We start from the raw sequence: 22,702 nt of genomic DNA, 5'->3' as shown, positions 1-22,702 counted from the left end.
AGGGAAACGCAGGGGGAGATGACATATTGTTGGAAATGGGGAGCATGCCTTGTCAGAACACATGCACTCCAAAGAGCGTAGCGGGATAATTGGAAACATATTATCCCCTGGAAAATCCCTCCAGAGCAGCTTTGGAGTAACAAAGAGACATGTGTACCATTCAGCCAGATCTGTATCCTGTTTCCTTCCAGTTTTTGGTGCTCTGGGTCAGCAGCTTCAGGGCTGCATCTGAAGAGGGGGAGGAAAAAGCAGCCACAGCAGTTGGGTTTCCACTTCCTAAGCAGAAATATATGCATGTGTAACCATACCTGGAATAAACTTCCTGTCTCTCTTTGCCAGGCTCTCTCTTACTCCACTCCTCTATCACAGATGTGCCCTTCCCTTGCTAATGATAAGCACAAGTAGGACCTGTAACAAAATGTTGCAGTCTGAGTGCCCTTGTTTAGGGCTCCAGCCACCCTGCCATAATATTTCCCCCAAGATGCTCCATTCCATCCCCCCTCCAATAGCCTGCCAGCCTCCCATGGCCACCAAGTGTGTCCAGTTTACACTGGGATGTTTGGGAGATTCCCCAGCTTTAGGATGATTATGATTTGTTGTTGTTCAGTCGTTCAGTTGTGTCCGACTCTTCATGACCCCATGGACCAGAGCACGCCAGGCACCCCTATCCTCCACTGCCTCCTGCAGTTTGGCCAAACTCATGCCAGTCGCTTCAAGAACACTGTCCAACCATCTCATCCTCTGCCGTCCCCTTCTCCTTGTGCCCTCCATCTTTCCCAACATCAGTGTCTTTTCCAGGGAGTCTTCTCTTCTCATGAGGTGGCCAAAGTACTGGAGCCTCAACTTCAGGATCTGCCCTTCCAGTGAGCACTCAGGGCTGATTTCTTTAAGGATGGATAAATTTGATCTTTTTGCAGTCCATGGGACTCTCAAGAGTCTCCTCCAACACCATAATTCAAAAGCATCAATTCTTCGGCGATCAGTCTTCTTTATGGTCCAGCTCTCACTTCCGTACATTACTACTGGGAAAACCATAGCTTTAACTATACGGACCTTTGTCGGCAAGGTGATGTCTCTGCTTTTTAAGATGCCGTCTAGGTTTGTCATTGTTTTCAGTATGATTAGGGTTCCCCAAACCTTGGTACTATTTCCTAGTCTGCCAGTAACTCCGACTTGGGTGTTTTGGCTACCTAAGAAGCAGCACTTGAAGAACTGAGCTCGCTCTTAGGATTTACAATTCCAGACAAAAACAAGTCACTCAAAACATAGCACACAGATGGGGCTAGATGAGTGATACCAAAGCTGTGCGACAGGGCATTCTTTTGTAAGGCTAGAGATTAATTTATTCTTTAACTGAACTTTGGCTTCTGTGAGGAGGAGGGTGCCGGCTGCCTCCCTGCATGATCCACCAATGCTCTCTGGCCATACCTTCTTGCGATGAGCCTCTGGTGGAAGGTGGAGAATAATTGTCTTTGCATCAGATGTGACTAGATCATTCAATTGCTCCGGACAGAGAGAGAGACAGCAGACTGACTGCCCTCTGAGGTGTGCCCCAGAACAGCAATTTATGCAGGAACTCAGCTCCCGACACACTGACTTTGAACATAAGAATGAGACCTGCCTCCAGTTTTAATTTGGGAGATGGGGAAATTTGGAAAGCAACCTGTGAGACGCACATCATGGAATCTACAAGTGGGTATCGCTGGACGCTGGGCGTTAATTAAATTCAGCCGAAGTTAATACTGCATTTAAAAGCATGTTATCCAAAGGCATCTTTCCTGTCCTCCTACCATTTTCCTAGCAATAAGGGGGGAGGCAAGTATTAATTACCATTACAAACAAAGGCATCCCCAAGCTTGCAAGTGACAAATTCTTGCTGACTAGAAGGAGGAAGCAGCAACATCCCACAGGGGGCAGCGCAGCTGTTAGAGGGCTGGGAGGAGTTCTGACAATGGAACTGACATGCACAGCTATATACCGTATTTTTTGCTCCATAAGACGCACTTTTTTCCTCCTAAAAAGTAAGGGGAAATGCCTGTGCGTCTTATTGAGCGAATGGTGGTCCCTGGAGCTGAATTTCCCAGGGGCCAAAAGAGGATCATGCTTTTTATTTTACAAAGAGAAAAGGGAGTGTTGAAAGGACCCCGCTCAGCAGCTGATCAGCAAGAGATCAGGAGAGAGATAAGAGTCCCGGCTCCCTTTCAGCCCCGCCCTCCTTTGTTGAATGTGCTGCAGAGGGAGGTTGTTTGTTTCCCCAGGACATGTGACTGGCTGAATAGATTATCTGTCTGGAAACTGTAGAAATGGCTCCCTTTCCTTAAGATTTTTCAGAAATGTGAGTTAAACCTCATAAAAATGGGGCTTTTCCTCTTTGCTTTTCCCCCTTTGCAAAAGGAGCTTTGCTTTTCCCCCTTTTCAAAACAAGCTGCAAAACCTTTAGCTGATCCTGGGGGGGGGGGGGAAACCCAGGGCTTTTCCCTTTGCAAAAAAAGCTGCAAAACTTTTAGCTGATCCTAAAAAAAGCCAGGGCTTTTCCCTTTGCAAAAAAGCTGCAAAACTTTTAGCTGATCCTCAAAAAAAAAAAAAAAAAAAAAAAAAAACCACAAAAAAGGGCTTTTAGAGGAGGAAAACCAGAAAAATATTTTTTTTCCTTGTTTCCTCCTCTAAAAATGAGGTGCGCCCTATGGTCCGGTGCGTTCTATGGAGCGAAAAATACGGTAGCTATTTGCAAAGAGCTCTGCCAAATGCTGCAGCTGGTTCAGGATGTGTTCAGATAGTCCACGTTTAGGGGATCAGATGTTCAATAGAGAGGGAAATGTAGGAACATAGGAAGCTGCCTTATACCAAGTCATACTATTAGTTGATCTAGACCACTATTGTCTACACTGAGGGCTTATCCACACTGACCTTTTGCCCCACACTTTCCAGGTACAGGTTCTTGCTTTAAACCTTTGTGTCCAGGCACCCTTTCTTTCACCTCTGAACTTTACTTGCAAAAACCTGCTCCTTAAAGCTGAAGTGCAACAAATGGCAATTGGGGTTTTCCTTGGATTGCAGAATTGTAGAGTTGGAAGGGACCCCTAGGGTCATCTAGTCCAACCCCCTGCAGTACAGGAATTTTTTTTGCCCAACATAGGGCTTGAACCCACAACCCAGAGATTCAGAGTCTCATGCTCTACCAACTGAGCTATCTCCCATTCGGTGGTAAAGAGCGGGTTTTCGCTGGGAAAGCTGTGGAACAAAGAAAATAGTGCTCAGAAATAGAGCTTTTAAAGTGTGGACTGTGCCTGGAAAGTGCAGAGGGAAAGTCAATGTGGATGAGCCTTGATTGGCAGGGGGTCTCTAGGCAGGGACCCCTCCCATCCTTACCTGGGATTGAGCCTGGGACCTTCTGCATGCAAAGCAGGTGCTCCACCACTTAGCTATGGCCCTTCCCACAAACCTGCTGCTTCCCAGGAGGATTCCCACCCAGGCAAGTAATTAGGGGCAGGTAATCACCTGGAGAGATTTCACTTTCTTGGGTTCCATGATCACTGCAGATGGTGACAGCAGTCATGAAATTAGAAGACGCCTGCTTCTTGGGAGAAAAGCAATGACAAACCTAGACAGCATCTTAAAAAGCAAAGACATCACCCTGCTGACAAAGGTCCATATAGTTAAAGCTATAGTTTTCCCAGTAGTAATGTACGGCAGTGAGAGCTGGACCATAAAGAAGGCTGATCACCGAAGAATTGATGCTTTTGAATTATGGTGCTGGAGGAGACTCTTGAGAGTCCCATGGACTGCAGGAAGATCAAACCTATCCATTCTTAAAGAAATCAGCCCTGAGTGCTCACTAGAAGGACAGATCCTGAAGTTGAGGCTCCAGTACTTTGGCCACCTCATGAGAAGAGAAGACTCCCTAGAAAAGACCCTGATGTTGGGAAAGATGGAGGGCACAAGGAGAAGGGGATGACAGAGGATGACATGGTTGGACAGTGTTCTCGAAGCTACTAACATGAGTTTGGCCAAACTGCGAGAGGCAGTGGAGGATAGGCGTGTGCTCTGGTCCATGGGGTCACGAAGAGTCGGACACGACTGAATGACTGAACAACAACAAATCACCTGGAATGGCAGGCAGCAATGCAGGCAGGAGGGGAAGGAGGAGCATCAGGCCTGGAGGGGAGGCGCTTGCTAGTCTGAGGCTACCTACTCAACAATGGAAATAAATAGTACAAACTGTTCATCTTCACTTGCAAAGCTAGCAGCGTTGACCTGATTATGGGCTTTGGTGGCATTAGGGGAGCTTGTGCGTGTGCGCACTCATGCCCATGAAAATGCACACCATTAGTGTCTCTTCAACAAACAGTGTGCACATGTGTGATTGTGATCGGATCCATGCACTTAGTTGCATTGTCAGACATGACACGGGATGGACCATACACTCAAATGGAGCATCCAAACAATGTGACAGGCTCCAAATTAAATTTAAATGCAAGGTACTAAAAGTTTAACAAATGGAGGAGGAGGGGATGCCTTAGACCTGGGCCAGATCTGTATTTAAGGGAGCTCAGAGCAGCAGTGTGGATCGACTGCGACTTGCCTGGGACCATCCCACTTTCTGGCTTGTAACAGAGCACAAAACCACCTACAACAGAAGAAGAAGCCTTCCGGGTGCATGCTCTATATAGAAAAAAGTAAGTATTTTAATATGAAAGTTACCAAGTCCAGGCCCCCAGAAGGCTCTTGTATCTCTTAAGCCTTGCACAGAAGGGGAAATTCTGCCAGACACAGCTTTGCCCATCTGATACAAAGCATAGCCACACTAGACAGCTTTGCAGTTATCAAAGATACAGAAGGTCAGGATGTGTAACAAACCTACCCTGGGAATGACCAGCTCACTCTGGGTGAAGCGGTGTGGCAAGAAAAAGGACCCCAGGTTACAGCACCAAAAGGGTTAAGGGCCGAGTCAGGTGCCAAAGAAAGATGAGCAGAGCACTTTGGGGATTAGCCACCCACACAACCCATAACATAGAAAGGGTGGAGCTGTAAGGCAGCTTTGTAAAAGGAGGGCGGGTTCTTTCTAAGAGTGGCTCAAAGCAATGGCAGCAAAGACCAGAGACAAACAGCCGGTGCTTCTATCTATAGCATGCCAGCATTTCCCAGCCTGCTCTGAGGTTGTTATTCATTCATTCATTCATTCATTCATTCATTCAATTTATGAATGTTTAATGTTAAAAAAAAAGAACCCATAAGCAGTCTACCACACTATAATGCGGGGCAGGGGACTTAGTGTCAGTTCAACAACAGTTCAATTACAGGGCGTTGTTGTTGTTGTTTAGTCATTTAGTCGTGTCTGCCTCTTTGTGACCCCATGGACCAGAGCACGCCAGGCACTCCTGTCTTCCACTGCCTCCCACAGTTTGGTCAGACTCATGTTGGTACTGTCCAACCATCTCTTCCTCTGTCGTCCCCTTCTCCTTGTGCCCTCCATCTTTACCAGCATCAGTGTCTTTTCCAGGGTGTTGGGAAAGATGGAGGGCACAAGGAGAAGGGGACAACAGAGGACGAGATGGTTGGACAGTGTTCTCGAAGCTACCAACATGAGTCCAATACCAATACAGGGCATTACTTGGAGCCAACTAGATATGTTTGTCAGCAGCATTTGTTTAATGTGTGCGCTCTCTCTCCCCCCTCCCTGGTGGTATTCACCCCCCTGGGTTTGATTCGTTTTCCCCAAGCCCCAGCATCTAACAATTCTTGAGGACTGCTACCACACTGCTCTCATAGCTATAAAATTGCTTGTTTCCAGAATCCTCGTCTTCCCCTGCTTCATTGCTTCTATCCTGTTCTTCATCGGATTCCCAGTCTTCCTCTTTCTCCTCCTTTACATGGTTTTTCCCCACTCCTAAGCATAAAAATGGCATGATATAGTTCAGGGCCTCCCAGGTGTAGCAAGAAATGACACCCCAAGTGACGTCCTGGGTGGAAGGTATGGCTGCCCTTCAAGGTTGGAGGTCAGTGGGGGTTTACCACTAAAAACAGGATGGTCAAAATGCACCACAAAGGCACACACAGAAGGAAGGCCAGTGTATCCTGGATTTAATTTGCACCAGAGAGGGTCTCAGATTTTGTGAACTGGGCTCCACCTTCTAAACTTTAGCTACTTTCTAGCTACCTTCAGGCAGCTGCACACGGACCTGAAATCCCCCAATTTTGAGTTGCAGGCACTGGGAGAACTTGCACCAGCGCCCATTTGACAATTGGCTGTGCATGTGAGGGGTTGTGATCAGACCCACACATGTGAGTGCGCACTGTCTGATACGATGCGGGAATTGTGCATGCAAATTCATGCATCAGGCCTGTGAAGTGAGTGGCAAAAAGCAATCAAAGAAAAACAAGGTGCTCAACAGTTGGAATTGGGGTGTAGCAGGCAGGGAAGCCTCCAACAAAGACTCCATACATGAGGTGCCATTTGGTGTGAAGTGTATAAGAGATAAATTGGCACTCATAGAATTTTATCACAAACACTCAGGCTGAGCCTGAATGAGGAGGAAATGATTAAAAATCAGAATGAAAGGAGGTGAGTCAGCCACACATTGGCCCTGGCCACCCCCCCCCCCCCGAGAGGGGCTCCTGAGGCCACCTCTTTCTTGATGGGCTGCTTGTCATTGTCTTGATGGGCTGACTTGCCCTCCCCTAGGGGTCAGAGAGGGTGGGGGTTGGTGGATTCAATTCAGGTTATATTATGAAATAAACTAAATAAATAGGAAGTCAATTGGGGTGGGGGGGTGTTTTTTCTCTTTTTTCTTTTTCTTTTTCTTTTTATTTCTTTTATGTATTTATTCAATTATATGTATAATTTCCTTTTTTCTTTTTTAGTTCTGTGGATGATGTTACTTTTAGATGGGATGTAAAATTAATTGTATGGTACATATTACTTGAATATTATACAAAAATAATATGGATCTGTGTTTAGAGATAAAGACAAAGTGTAAGGAGTATTTGAACAAATAATCGAGCAAAATGACAACAAAATGGGATAGTAGTTTCATGTTTAAAATTTTTATTTTTATTTGTATTTGGAATACTTATTGTATATATTTGTAAAATACTGCATAAATGATCAATAAAATTATATTGATCATTTATGCAGTATTTTACAAATATATACTATATATATATATATATATATATATATATATATATATATTGAAATAAACTACCTACTTTGCAGGTCATATCTGAGACCAAAATAATGTTACATCACTCAGCAGTGTCCACGTCTTCTGGGACATTGCCCACATGAAACGGATATTGACAACAAGCAGAATAGCTTCCCAATCAGATTATTAAAATTTGCTGTCTGCCAGGCGGATAGCGGCTGGCCTGGCCATTAAGGATAGAAACTTATTACCAAGTTCCAGGCGCCTGTCTGTTTATTGTCATTGCACAAGGGGCAGGGGGAAGCGTTTGCCTTTACAGTCACCGCCTAACCTCAAAGAAGAGAAAACAAGGCAACAAATAAGATTCAGAACCGCTGAACCAATCCCAAAGTCACTGCTGGTGCCATGGTGAGACAGGAAGGGAGGAGATGGGTCTCATCATGGAGCCGGGTCTCAAGTTCAAGATCGTCCAGAGTTCACCCTTAAAAATAGGCCGTTTCTGGCAAACTGTTTACAGAGGATTTTGCAGAACATTCTGGTTGTACATTTCTCAGCACATATTTCTAAATCTGCCCCAAAGAATCCCATGGCTCTTTGCCCTGTTGTCTTCATTAGTGCAGTCACATCTGGAGTCATGTGATTTTGTTTGGTTGTTTTGTCCAGCTGGAATAGCAAACTGCTCCACAACAGGAGAAGGGCAGCCAAGCTCACACCGAATCAACTTTGCTCAACTCAACGGTTGTTTGTTTATCGGTGGCTTTTGGAAAACCACGCTTGATCCCTCCTGACGCTGCAGGAAATTTCAGGAAATATTCCAAACTGATTTGCAACATCTATGCCAGGGATGGGGAAACTGTGGCCTTGCAGATGTCATTGGGCTGAGACTCCTCTCCTCCCTGGCCATTGACCATGCTGGCCGGGACTGGTGGGAACCTTTACTTTAGACCAATTGTTTTCAAGTCTTCCATTCAACTTGCCTGCTTCAGAGGACTGCTTTCTGGATGGCTCTGTGCATTGCAAAGGATTCCACAGCATCTTGGTTCATGCAAGGTCTTGGCTGTTGAGACAATGAGGTACCCTTAGGTCGTGACCCTGCATAGCCTAAGGGTTTCTCATAGAAGAATCCCAGCATCCGGAGTTCCCTGGCAGGGAGACCACGATCAGGTGGTGACAGAGCCAATGGCAGGCACAGCTAGCTAATTCTGGTTTTGTCCTCCTCCCTGCTGAATTCAACAAAAGCAACACAAGCAGTGTACACACCATATATTTAAAGTGCATGACCTTTCCCAAAGAATCCTGAAAACTGTAGTTTACCCCTCACAGGGCAACAATTCCCAGCACCCTTACCTAGCTACAGTTCCCATTATTCTCTCTCTCTCTGTGTGTGTGTGCTTTAAATACATGATGTGCACATAGCTGGAGACTGATGAGGTTGACAGGCAGCGCTGACCCTAAACTGATTGCGAGGAAGCAGGCAGGCAGGTGGAGGCTGGCTGAGAGCAAAGCTTCATGGGATGCTGCCCCATGTGTCCTAATGTGCCAGTCTCCACTGATGTGCATGTGCAAAGTCTGGGGATGGGTGTGTCTAATTCTGCAAACAGGGAGCAGTGAATTTATTGCTCCCTAATCTGCAGAATGTGGGACGCAGGTGGCGCTGTGGGTTAAACCACACAACCTAGGGCTTGCCGATCAGAAGGTTGGCAGTTTGAATCCCTGTGACGGGGTGAACTCCCATTGCTCGGTCCCTGCTCCTGCCCACCTAGCAGTTCGAAAGCACGTCAAAGTGCAAGTAGATAAATAGGTACCGCTCCAGCGGGAAGGGAAACGGCGTTTCCGTGCGCTGCTCTGGTTCGCCAGAAGCGGCTTAGTCATGCTGGCCACATGACCTGGAAGCTGTATGCCGGCTCCCTCGGCCAGTAAAGTGAGATGAGTGCCACAACCCCAGAGTCAGACACGACTGGACCTAATGGTCAGGGGTCCCTTTACCTTTACCTAATCTGCAGAATCAGTAGCCAGCAGCCTTTCAGAGAGCAGCACTTCAGGGCCACAACACAGACGAATCCTTCCTTCCTTCCCCACAGGAAACTCTCTCTCTCTCTCTCTATAAGCAAGTAGGTTCCAATTGCTGATTTTGGCTGCTCTCTGGGGTCTCTGAGAAGCAGAAAGAAAGGCAAGGGCATGGGAAGGAAAACTGGGGCCACAGGTTTGTCTCCTTGCTGGGATTCATGCTGACAAGGAGCCACCGAGCCGGCCTTGTGGCCTTCGCGTGCCGCGCGGGAGGGAGCCAGCCTGTTTGCTGCTCATGGGGAGTCTCTGTGGAGGCCCTGCAATGGCAGTCAGACCTCCCTCTCAGTCCCAGTTCTCCCTTGCTTTGCAGAATGCAGCTTTACACAAGCAGGAGAAGGGCATACGGGAAGCCCCAGCAGGCAGGAAGGCCCATCTGGCAGAAATGTTCCTTTCAGGGTGCACAAAAGGCTTCAAATGCAAGAGACTTTCTTTGTTTGGGTTTGTTTTTTTAGCCAGCTAGATACTCCACCTTTGGCAACAAGCCATTCAGCAAGCCTAAAAAAAACCAAAAACCCTTTTTGTGTGTGCGTTTTGACTAGTACAGGAAGACTGTGGCACAATAAAGAGTAGGGTTGCCAACTGACCCAAAGGCAGGCTGTTCTTGTGCCCTTCATTGCAGCAAGAACTGCACCAATCAGCTGGTGGGGCTTTCTCAGGGTGAAGAGGTGTCTAACCATATGTTGCTGGACTACAGCTCCCATCATCCCTGAGGCTGGTCCAACACCATATGCAGAGGGACAGGGAGCCCCCACTGTTGTAAAGTCAAGTTTGAGTTAGTGTTATTTCCCCCCTTGCATATTAACAGATGCCAGGTGCTGAGATGGTGGGGGGGAGGTGTTGTCTTAAGACAGAGGTGGCTCACCTCTCCGGCCCTTCAGATGCTCTAGGACAGCAACTGTCACCAGTCCCAGCCTGCACGATCCCTGCTCAGCGATGATGACAGCTGTAGTCTAGCAACATCTGGGATGGCCTCACCCCTCACCCCTGCTTTGCAGTCACCACCTGCCAGGCCAGAGATAAAGGGCTGTTCTCTCCCTTCCCGCTAAGTATTTTGACCAGAGTGTGGGTTTGCAACGTCAATGGAAAATTCATTTGACTTGATTAATTTCCAGGACAACGCATTGTAATAGTCTAACAACATACCCAGTGCTACTGTGCCAACTTCCCTGGGCCAAAGGTTTTGGCAGGTAGCTGCAGAGGAGTAAGAGCACAGGAATCCAGGCCCTGAGCCCATAAAAAGCTGGCAGAAGAGGGGTGGGAGGGATCATCTGAAGGGAAACATAGGTTGGGAGTGCCTGGCTGTCAAGCCCAGGCAGAAACTTCAGGAAGTAGAGAAAGATCAGCCGGAGTGATGGTTGAGTAATGCACGGGAAAAGGCCGGTTAAGGGGTCACAGCAGTTAATGACTTGAGGGGCTGTCACACATAGACGGATGGAGCAAATTTGTTTTCTCTTGTTCCAGAGGGTAAGACCCAAACCAAAGGCTTCAGATTACAAGGCTAGTTTAGACTAAACATTAGGAAGAACTTCCTGACAGTATGGACGCTTCCAGGCTGTCACTGCTTTTGAGTGGGATTGAATTGCATACCAACAAGCTCAGGTTGTGCAATGGCAGTGGACTTTTTGCAGTGAAGAAAATGATAGGGCAGTGCACTAGAAAGTGTAGGATGACATTTGCCTAACTTCCCTGAGGAAAAAAAAATCAGGTTGGATGCTCAAGAAGCAGGTTGTCTGGTTGCAAGTGGAACAGACGGCTTTGGGCGCTCCTGGGGTCTCCTTTCTTAGAGGTCCTAAAGCAGAAGCTGGATGGGCACCTATCAGGGATGCTGTACTACTAATCGGCAGAATTAACTAGGCCGTGGCTGAGATCCCTTTCCTGTTCTATGATTCTATGGGCACCTCCCCAACTGTCAGTATCGTTACTGGCCACCCCAATCCCTGCCAACTTGCCAAGCCTTGCATGGGATTCCAGGGGTCTTGGCCTTCAACCAGAGTCTGTGCTCCTTTGGAGAATTGAATGCACGGTGGGTGCTGCCATGGCATAAAGAAATATGATTCATTCACATATTTACACCTGAGATTAGATGGAGGGAGTCCAGATCTTAAAGCATGGTCATCTCAAGAGGGGTTTGTTCCCAATAGCAGCGCAGTGCTGGGGTCCAAGGCATCTCTCCCAGCCTGCCTTCAGCCAGTCTGCCCAAGATGGATCCCTCTCTCCGCCCCCCCTTCTTCCCAGCACACCTTGCTAAACACACTGTTTTCCTGTCATCTCTCTCACATACCCCATCCCCGTCCCCTGCACAGGGCACCAAGCTGAAGGGGCAGAAATTAATATTTTTTTAAAAACAACAACAACAACAACAATATTTATATGGGTACCTACTGAGAAGATCCCTAAAAACAACTGTAGCAAAGGGAATCATTGTGAAAATGTTTTTTTGGGGAGGTGTCAACTTTTGTCTTCACTCAGGATGCCGTATTACCCAAGTCTACCCCTGGTTGCACACACACAGTAATCTCCGGTATGGAGAAGTCCAAGGGCATATCTGCTTGTTTCTCAGTAGCAGTTCTCATTTTGTGGTGCACCTTCTAAAGAGGGATCCATTAACAATGCTTGGCCCCCTTTAGAGGGACAATTCATTGTTTTAATTGTCAGACCTCCCACAGCCGCCTTCCTCTCTCTGCTTTATCCACAATCTCTGCTACTGCCAGGCAAATGAAATCTGAACCTCCCCATGTCTGGTGTGTGTGTGTGTGTGTGTGTGTGTGTGTGTGTGTGTGTGTGTGACTTATTCTCCAGGTACCTGGAAGAGCCCAAGTGCCCATTTAAATTAGATTGCCTCCCATCACTGGGCAAGGTTCTGCCAAGCCGATGGAGAGATGTTCCTCTAACTGTGTAAGACAACAGCATGACTCACAGCAGCACAGTAAAAGCTTCACCCCTGCTGGCTCAACCCTACCTTGCAAGAGCCAGAATAAATAAGACAGGGCTTGCAAAAGAAGATGTCAAAAGGTTTTTTTGCAATGGTGGGTTAGCGCCAAGGCCACCTCTGTGTGACCTCACTGTAATTGCAAGGCCGTTCTCAGTTATCCCAGGGTTGCCATCTTAAGCAAGAATGTAGGAAGCACATGCCTTCCTGAAAAGAAGATGGAGAATTGTAGATCTGGGAATTATAGTTTCATGCAGGGCAAACTACAGTTCCCAGTATTGTTTTGCTTTAAATGTGTGGTGTGTACACAGCAGGTCAGCCCATTGATTCACCTAGCTCAGTTATTGCCCACATTCTCTCTTCAGATCATATTGTCACACTCTTCCTCCCTTTTTCTCTCTCACCCCCCCCATGGCCAATCTAAGGAGGCTGAATGGGGCACTGCCCCACTAGCGTCAGTGTGCCCTCAACTAGCGCCCTCCCCACCTGCATTCTTTCTTAGGACCAGTCCAGGGAGGGCTTCTGCCAACCTGTCAATAGCTCTGAAGCCACCTACTGTTGGCCTCCCTGCCTTCCACCCTAGCAGTCCCAACGGGCACCAAGCAGCAGCACCCACCTTCCTTGCATCCATTGTATACACACAAACACACCAGTTCCAAAAAGGTTTAAAAGAAGAAGAGACAAAAGAAACCCTGCCGGCATTTCACTCATCTGTAAAGCCTCTGGTAGCCACTGTTGGAAACATTGTCTTTGATCTGATCCAGCAGTTCTCTTGTTATTGGGACCCTCTCCCTCCCTTGCCTCATTTTCACCCAGGGTGGGCTTTGCAGACAACCAGAGGCACCATAACCTTTACAGCTATGTTTATGAAAGGTTTCGGAACCCCCCAGCTGCAGTAAATAAAAGCTGCTGGAGACTCTTCCTCCTCTTTGGAAGTGGTTTTGACTGGTGGAGGTGGGGAGGGAGACAATGTCCAGCCTTTGAAAGGGTCTTAAAGGAGAAAAATCTGGTACTGATTACTGCCCAGCAAGGATGACGGAAGTACGTGTGACTCAGCTCTGCAGAGTGGTTGTGGGTGGGGAACCTACCTCCAGCCCACTGGCTGCTCTGGTCCCAGGGGAAAGGAGTGGGTAGTGTGTGTGTGTAAAGCCAAACCTTTCTCCCTGGGGGCTGTACACCTCCCTGCCCTTGGAAGACCCAGGATCAGAGGGGGAAGATGCCTCTGAAAACCAACCAGTGGAGACGAACAGCATCAGAGAGAAACAGCCTTCCTGACCTCCTGATGAGGCTTCTCAGGAACATCTGCTTGGCAACTGTGAGACCAGAAGGGCCTTTGGTCTAATCAGGCAGGGCCAGAGAAGCCAATTCCTAGGGGGTCAAGATCCCTTTGGACCCCACAATATTTGAGGGGGCCGAGACTCCCCCAAGGTTGAAGGGCATTGTCAAATGGTGTGGGGGCGCCCTGTCATGTTATCCATTTGCAGGGCGGGGCTTACCTCCCACCCCCATATTTTATTCAAGTTGGCACCTCTGAGCAGGCTCTTCTTTCTTACCGGAGAATGTAGACCACTGGTCTTGTAATGGGCTTACTGAACATTCGTCCTTTTCCTCTTTAGCTCTGGCTCATTTTTGTTTCTGCTCAGTGGCGCATGCGCAGATTAAGCACGAAGGAGAGGGGAAGGGTGTGGTTGGATTTCCTCCCTCCAGCTCCAAAATAATATTGGGTCACCCTCCAGATTACTAGCAGAGAGAGGAGGCACCCATACTGCACAAAGCCTTGCTGCTCTGATGGACACAAGAGTGGTGGAAGCAGCCAAGAGCCAGGGACTCTGCAATTGCTTGAGGTTCCAGTGTGTTGAAGATAGATGCCTGGATGCCAGCCTGGACCTCACAAGGCACTTGGAACATTTATCAAGTGCAGGTGGTGGTGGTGGCATTGATGCTGTCTCAATGACTATCTGTCTTTGGATGCCTTATGTGGGGAGGATGCACAATGAAAAGGGCACTGTGTTCTCCTGCTGTTTATAAAAACCAAGCCTTGATTGCGCCCCCTGCTTCTTTGGCAGGAGGGAGGGAACTGGAATTGGCTAAAGCATTGCACTACCAATCCAAGCGCAGGAGAAGCAGGCACAGAGACGCAATTGTGCAAGTGAAGAAAGATAATTTTGATTTCTTCAGAAAGAGACGGAAAAGAACCAAGGCTCAGTTCCTCTCCCCCTCCCCAGCCCTCCTGTCAAATAAGTGAATAAGTCAATTGCTTTTAGTCCAAACCGAAGGACTTGGGAAGTCAGAGAACTTGAATCTTGACACATCCAGTTTTCTGTAGTTAACCATTAAGCCAGAAATGTGGGCAGCAGTTAGATCTCAACAGGGGCCACACTTTTAAGGGCTGCAGGGACCACGGGCCTTGGCTTCACTTACCCTTCCCCAAATTATTTGTATTCTATTTGTGCAAGGACATAGCCTACCCTCTAGTGTTTTTACAAGGAGAATCATGACATAACTTACGGAATCTACAATTACATTTCTTTGCATCAGCAAGTCTCTGGGTTGTGTCAAATCCTGTCTGTGTGCAGACAGAATGTACTACCAGCCTTCAATGGGGCTTTGCTCCCCTGGAGCCCCCTGTGTGCTCCAGAAGATTGAGGGGTCCTCCAGAGCAGATTCTGGGGGCACGTTGGTGTCCACCATTTTGAATGAAGATGGCACTCCCTACTAATTCTATATATTTGAGAGCAACATCCATGTCCTGATGGAGAAGAGACACCACTTGCAAAGGAATTTAGTGCTGAAGCATTATTTTAAAGATTAGTTTTATTTGGAGAAAAACAAAAAACCAAGAAGGGGGGAGGAGGGAAAATTTTACATAATAAAAGACATCTCCCAGTTAAGTCCACACAGATTACAAATCATTTTCATAGAAGATATTTTGTACAAATTTTACATGTCTTCAGAATGTGTAAAATGCACCTCAATCCATTCGTGAACCTGTCCTGATAGCGCAGAGAGAGATAAAGAGAGAATAGGAGAGAGGGAGAGAGAGAGAGAAGGGAGGGTAGAAAATGCTTCTGGGGTATGCAAATTAGCACATTACCTCAAATATAGCCCCTCCCCCCAGCATTTCACACAGTCAAAGCAATATTGCATTTCAAATCAATTATCTGCACTCAGCAGGGTCTCCCCTCCCATTCCTTTATATCCTGCCCATAGGATGTGCCACTACTCTTGTGTATTTCAAAGGACTGGTTTAAATTGTAGCTAAAATTTACTGAAACAAGACAACAACCACGGCAGGCTTTACAACACGCCAAATCCTGTATTTGACTCAGCCGGAATTGCTTCAAGAGGAAAACCACTCCGTTCTCCTCCCCAACTAGGTAAAAACTGGCAGCTCCCTGGTGAGCACGTGCACACCTCCCAAAAGCTAGCCACTCATTGTAGCCAGATCCTCCTCTACAGCCACCATGTAAATCAGGCTGCTGAGAGTTGGCTAGTAAAACCTTGTGCTGCTTCAGTTCCACTGTGCAGATTTAATTCCCACTTGCCCTACCCATTAATTAGTTCAAGGAAGAAGAATGAAAGGACCAAGACTACTGGAAGAAATGGAAGAGATTGCTTGTCTCTGTGTCTGATGGTGCTGGGTGTTGGTGAAGGAAGCTTTAAAAAGAAATTTAGGGGACTAAAAATAAACCCTTTTTGTAAGGGCTGAAGGACGTTTGCCAGCCATGTTGTGTACCTACTTGACCAAAAGTGAGGAAGGAACTTGGAACAGTCACATGATGCTCAGTCAAACTTTCAATGACTCTTGCTACCTTTAAACAGTGCCCAAGTTTAAAACGGGTGCTATTTAAATCTGTGAGAGTGGTTGTGGTGGTACCTCCGTGATTAAAAGGGGGCAGAAGAGGAAGGGATAGGAAGGGGGGGGGTGGAATTCAAGAAAACCTTTATAGTCTCCAGAAATTGCTCTTTCAACTAATGATTCCCATAAATCCAATGGCTCCTTCATATATATATTGCAACCTCCTTCAGGGAGGTTACCAAAAACTGATTCCATATGGTAGAGCCCCTTGACATACAAAAAGTTACTTTCCGCATGGTTCATATGCAAGGCACACTTTCCACATCAGCACTGCACGGTCCTGGTGACCACTAGCACAGAGAGTCTTTGCACCATTTGACCAAACTATGTGGAAAGTGGCTTTCAACATAGAAGCCAACTGTCAGCAGCCTTTATTGTTGGGGACAGGCAAGGGTACAACCGCAGGATCAGCTCTGAGGCTTCCCCAAACCTGATGGGTTTCAGAGGGGGACACCACCACCAGGGCGAGGTTTCTAACTTAAACCTCAGGGATTACTTGTTGTGTAGAGACGCCAACTCTCTACCTTGAAAAGCCATCTCACCTCTTCCCCCATCAAAGCAAGACTGCTCTCCTCCTTTTCCCAATGCACTAAAATGCTTTCAATTTAGTTTGACGTTTACACTGCAGAAGCCAACCAATCTGGGAAAAGGAGGAGACACACAGATCTTAGCTGTCCATGTCCCCATTGTGCTCAACTCATACGCACCTGGCCTGCTCAAGTGCTAGCCTCTGCTTTTAGTGGGAAGGACCTGGGGCTCTGGACGAGATTGGAAGCTGCATGAAGTCACACTCAAGACACACACTGGGCGTATTCCTTTTTTTTTTTTTAAAGACACCTGCCATTTTCTCTCTTGCTATACTCTTTTTTTGCAGGGATTTCTCCAGTTAGATCAATACTTTAAAGGCTGCAGCAGCATGCAAGAGAAACTGTATCACTTTTTCATATATTTCTTTAAAGAAAGGTTTAAGAAAGGTCTCTCCAAGGAGATGTTGACTTGTAGGCTTTTATTTTTCTGTCTTGTCTGAATAAAGGTTTGGTTTTGCTTGCCGAATGTTCCTGGGTGGCAACCGGTAAGGAGACGGCATGGAGGGGCTGGAGAATTTAATCAGCGTACTCATCCCCCTCTGCTTCATCGTCACCATCCACTGACAAAGCAGCATACTTGCTAGCACAGCTAAATTTCTGCAAGAGAGTTAGGGAAGCAGGTGTTAAAACAGCACTCAAAACTGGACACTGAAAGCCATCCTATGACAGGTTTTATACCCAGGGCTGTGGGTATCAGGTGTTCCTGGGATGGTGTAACACGGACATTGGAGAAGGGTGCGATGGCAGCATTCTGGGCAGATAAAAGGCAGAATGGGAAATCTTTTTGGCCCAGATCTTTATTTCAGCCACCTTGAGCGCCACCTTTTGCAGGTTGACGAGATGGCCCACCTGTCAAAGCTCGGCTGTCAGGGTGGGAGAACACAGTGACCAATCAGGAATGAAATCAGCCAATGCACAAAGAGTTCAATCCTGCTTTCTGCAGGGAGCAGGCTGCAGAAGCAGCTGGACCAGCCCCATCTCTACCTGTCCAACATGTGTCAGATGTGGGGCAGGTGGGTGTGGTTTGAGGAAAACAGCCTGACGGGCTAAATTCAGCCCACAACCTAGAGGTGTCCCACCCTGGCATGGTGGATAAAAATGGCAGACTGGGGGACCTGAATTTGAAACCACACTGGGCAACCTTTGGGCTTGGTCGCTGTTTCTCAAGGTTGCAATGAAGGAAAAGGGAAAAAAACAAGCTCCATTCTCCTTTTGTGAAGTGGGCTTTGTGGCCAAGATCCTTTGCATGCACTTCCAGGGCTACTTCCTTGATCTGGTCTTTGTTCTGCCTGTGGCAAACTTTATTTTTTATTATTAGTCCATCCTCCAATTAACAAACAAAAAACCAAGAATCCAATAACCGACGAGCACAGTTTGAGAATATAAACAAAACACAATTATCTGCTTTACAAGAGTACAAACTTGGGATTTTGGCACTTCTACTTCCAGCTGAGGATTTAGAAAACAGATGCTTGGCTTTCTGTGACACTTGTGTGCATCCTGTTCTATCAGCAGAATATCCTCTATGACTTGGTGAAGCCTATATTCCCGTCTCCCCACTTTTCACAGCCAGTAATAGGAAGTAACTGCGGGTACCAGTGCTGTAAAAGCTTCTCAGCAAGAAGTCTGAATGCAGCACAAGGATATTTTAGTTACATAATTATAATCAGTTAGTTGAATCCACAATTAACTGAGTAAAGTCCTAAGGGAATCCCGATACATTCTGGCACATTGAATGACAAGAGATCTGCTGCCTAATTACATGAGAATTTGACAATCATTGCTTAAAAAGCAATGGATTCAGCACTTACGGGGGTAGGGTTCTCTTCGAATTTCTTTGGCTCAGATGCAGGTCTTGAGTCATGCTCACTACTCTCTTTCCTGAAAAAGAAAACAGCTACCACATTAATAAGGTGACCAAAGTAAAAGGTTTACACACATAGAATACTGGCAGTCAGAGCCATTTGGTCCATACTCAACCCATCAGGTGCAATCCACACTCCAGCCCTATGCAGAAGAGTCTGAACAACCCAGAGCACTGTGCCACAGACAGCAAACTGCAGTTGGGTGTTCCAGCCTCCAGCTGTTTTGTATCAACTTACAGTGGATCTCCAGCATACCTTTGGCTGCTCAACCCCCCTAACCCGGCACAAAGTGTCCAACTATGGGCCACTGGTACCCCAGGCAATTCCAGAGTCAGAGTCAGAGGAGGATGTGAAGACTATACCTATCTGAGTCTTGCCAATGGTCTCTGCTGCCTCCATCTCCAGGACCACACCCAGAATTTCCACTTCGGCCCTTTGGAACACTCTCCTTCCCTTCATCAGGTTGGCTTTCATCACCTAAAGTAAGTTGAGACGAATCTCCTGTTATTCCATCTTGAAATAATTTCAGCAATGAGATGTCAAGTTAGCCCACCCAGGTTACTAGTACCCTAACACTAGGGCTGTGTGATATATCAATAAATAATTTGAAACCGGTTTGAAGCGTTTATTGCGGTAACATTTTTGAGCCTGCACTAGTGCCAGAGGAAGCCTGATAAGGTGCTCACCTGCCTGCTTGTGCCTTGCTTCCTTCGCAGATGGGCTGCCTGCCTCCCTCCCTTCTCCTGGTTGTTCCACCTGCCCACATCCTCCCTCCACAACCAAGCCACTGTGAGGGGCGATCGCTGGGAAGGACCTGCCTGCCTGTGATTTTAAAGCACTGTGTTGCATACTTCTCTGCAGAGCCCTCCTTAATTCTCCCCTACCTCCTGCAGCCACAGCCAACTGCAAGAGCAGGCGGCTGGCTGGCTAATGCAAATATAACAATCCCCGCAGAACCGTCTCTGCTTCAGCTCGTCCCCTGATCCTGCAGCCACAGCCGATCGCAAGAGCAGGCAGCACTGAACAACCTGCAAAGCAGCAAGCTCCTCACATGCTATGAGGCTCTTGCTGAAAATGTGTAATAAAAGGCGCCAGGCTGGTAGGTGGCTTCTTGCTGTGAGGTCCTTTCTCCCATTAACGGGGGTTATTTACTTCAGAGTAAGGGGGGGGGAATCTTGCCCTGCCCCTTTTCCCACCTCAGTGTGTGTGTGATGATGCCTTCCCTTGCCTTTCTGAGACATGAGGTTGTAGCTCAAGAGTAAAAAAGAGCAGATAGCCATGCCCTTAGAGCCAGCCCCAGCTCTTTCCTTCCTTCTCTGTCTGTGAGCTACTACGAGAGGCAGGAAGCAGGCACGAGGCCTCTGCTTTTGTGTCACAATAGGGGTGAATGGAGGGGAAAGATTGAACTGGCTGCCTTATGCTCTCCTGTGGGAGAGGATGGGTGGCCCTCAGAATCCCTTCCAACTCTGATTCTGTGATCAGACAGGTGATGCAAGTATTCTGTGTGATGTGTCCTGCCAGGGAAGCTTAAAACTTCACTTTCCCATAGTCTCTGAAAGGGAAGGGCTGCTCCATGTGCATTTTCTCCCAGATGCCATGAGGTTCTCGGAAGTGGGGGGGGGGGCTTTTTGGGGGGGCTGTGGGAAATAGAGGCGGGAAGATTCATCAGTGGCTGCCTTATGCTGAAATGGGAGATTGGTTGTTGCTGTGTGAGGTGAGAATGATGGGGAGGGTGTTGCTGGTAAGCAGTGCAAGCAAATGTGTCTACTCACAAGCAAGCCCTACTGAATTCAATGGGGCTCACTCCCAGGAAAGTACGTTTAGTTGAACTCAATGAAGCTTACACATGCCTAGAATTCCACTGGGACCCCCGAGTAAGGAAGCAGATGCAACTTGACTACTAAATCAATTAAGCTGCTATTAAATTGGTTGAAAATATATTAAATGATAATCGTATGCAAGTTTATTTAATATTTTTCTAAACCTACCACTTCCATAAATTTTAAATATGCCCACAAAACTGCAGTAATATAGTCTCCAGAAATCTTAAATGGTTTCATTGAAGCATCCTATCAAGAAGCAAATTTTTGTAACAGTTTTAACAATAAGTTAAAGTAAAAAAATTATCAGTTTTAGAGTAAGATCCATGTATTAGGAATTGCCAGGACATTACCACGCTTCTCCTCTACATAGCTCCAGCCTCATTTCAGACATTTTGATGTATCGAAATATTGTGATGTTTAAAGGTAAAGGGACCCCTGACCATTAGGTCCAGTCGCGGACGACTCTGGGGTTGCGGAGCTCATCTTGCTCTATAGGCTGAGGGAGCTGACGTTTGTCTGCAGACAGCTTCTGGGTCATGTGGCCAGCATGATTAAGCCGCTTCTGGTGAACCAGAGCAGCACACGGAAACGCTGTTTACCTTCCTGCTGGAGCAGTACCTATTTATCTACTTTAAATCTACCTATTTATCTATTTGTGCTGTGATGTTGAAAACCAGATCTCGCCCAGCCCTACCATTTCAATGAAATTTACTACTGCTTGCAACAAAGTACCAGCCTTGAGGTTTGTTTTCCACCCTCTTGCTCTTCATTTTTTTCTCCTCCTAAAAATGTGGACGATCGTGTGGATTTCCCTACTTTGTAATTAGGAAATGCGAGTTCTCTTGACATGGGTTGCCTCCCTCAATTTTAGGGTCATCATAGTTTTCTGTATTACTCCATTATTAAGTTGAACTTCCAAGTATACTGTGCCAATTTTCTCATCAACTTGTGATCATCCTGACCACAGAACCTACCTTGCCTTCAGCAAGAAGGGAATAAATACACATTTACCTGGATGTAAGCCCCACTGAACACAGTGGGACTTACAAGTTTCTATTACGGTACATTGGGCAGGAAAAGTCAAGTGGGAAGATGCCTGTCATTTGCCAGTCAAACCATCAACAACTGATACAGAGCTAAGAGGATTTCCTGCTGAAAGTGAAAATGGCAGGAACATTGTTGTGAAATAAACTGAACATGTGGCAGATTACTGAAACCAGGATCCAGACAGAGAAGTTCCCCAGACTGAATTCAAGGTGTATCCTCCCTGGACTCTGCTGCCCTCTCCTGGCAAGTTAGAAAATAAATATACAAACTACACCTGCAAGCAGTAAGCCATGACACTGCGAACTTTCATGACTTCTTAGTGAACAAGGAGCAGAGATGTCTTTTTCTTGGAATAGCTATGAAGTGGGTATTTTGAATTTTTAACCCTGCTTCATATCTGCAATTATTTGAATTTGTTTTTTGGATATGGATTTTTTTTTTTGGTATTGTGAAACTGTTTTGAGATGATTCATGGGAAGAGATTAATAAATAAAGCAGATAAATAAGCCACAAGAGCCATTTCCTCAAAGCAGTGTACACCCAACACAGAGAAATGCATGTGCATTGCCAGGCACAATAGCTGCACACAGCCAATCCTCAATCCCCAGGGCTCTCTCTCTTTGCCACAAAGGGCCACCACGGGCAAGTTTCCGCACCCGAGCCTTACCTTTCCTTGGGGTGTTCTTGGAGGGCACTCCATCTTCTGAAGGCAGGGGTGGCATAGCCTGGCTGCCGCTGCAACAAAGAACACAGGAAAGCAGTGTTGACCCTTTGTGCATACTGTACACTCCATGGAAGTTGCTACTGTAACTCCACGTCACATTCAGGTGTGCTGAATTTTTCAACTTTCAAATTCCTTAAAATGAGGGTTGCCAAAAAGTTGTAACATGACTTGGGAATTCAAAAGATATTTTGGCTAAATTAATATAATTTAGTTTTGCTTGGTAAGTAAAATGTGTGTGAAATTGCACAGAAATCATTAAAAATGGTTGCCAAGAACTTGCAGCTATATTATTTATTAATTTTACTTATTTATTTAGCATTGTTGCATGTTAATGTTTCTTATCTATAGTGAAGCTAGTTTTTAAGCTGGGGTGGGGCCTTGTCTGACTAGAGGACCAGATATTTATCTCCCTTGATCCTGACAGGTGAGCAGGGCCACCCACTACCCAGTGTTACAGAACCACAGCTCTTTCAAGCCCCAGCAATACAGTAAGAAAATAAATCCCACTTCAAAATCATGAGTTCAGAATAAAACCTACCCTAGTGAACCCAAGCTTACTTTGGTTTCCATTGCACCCACCTCGCCCACAATCCCTAACATTTTGCTGTCACGTTTTGTGCATTTTAAAACAACATGCTGTAATTTGGGATTCTATT

The 22,702-nt window shown here is 46.6% G+C and overlaps 1 protein-coding gene across 2 annotated transcripts in view; it reads right to left on the bottom strand.

Annotated features, from left to right (window-relative positions):
• Positions 1-14,937: 14,937 nt before the first annotated feature.
• Positions 14,938-22,702, bottom strand: part of EIF4B (eukaryotic translation initiation factor 4B) — a 36,605-nt gene continuing 28,840 nt past the window's right edge. For both annotated transcript variants that reach the window (XM_033137004.1, XM_033137014.1), the window contains 4 exons: positions 21,990-22,057; positions 18,815-18,929; positions 18,399-18,468; positions 14,938-17,184 (listed from right to left, as the gene is read on the bottom strand). In XM_033137004.1, the coding sequence (XP_032992895.1) occupies positions 17,104-17,184; positions 18,399-18,468; positions 18,815-18,929; positions 21,990-22,057 (334 nt within the window). In that variant the 3' untranslated portion in view covers positions 14,938-17,103. The remainder of the gene's footprint in view (positions 17,185-18,398; positions 18,469-18,814; positions 18,930-21,989; positions 22,058-22,702) is intronic.

The sequence above is a fragment of the Lacerta agilis genome, chromosome 2 (genome assembly GCF_009819535.1).
Source record: "Lacerta agilis isolate rLacAgi1 chromosome 2, rLacAgi1.pri, whole genome shotgun sequence".
NCBI lineage: Eukaryota > Metazoa > Chordata > Lepidosauria > Squamata > Lacertidae > Lacerta > Lacerta agilis.
This window is presented reverse-complemented; position numbering and strand designations above follow the sequence as displayed.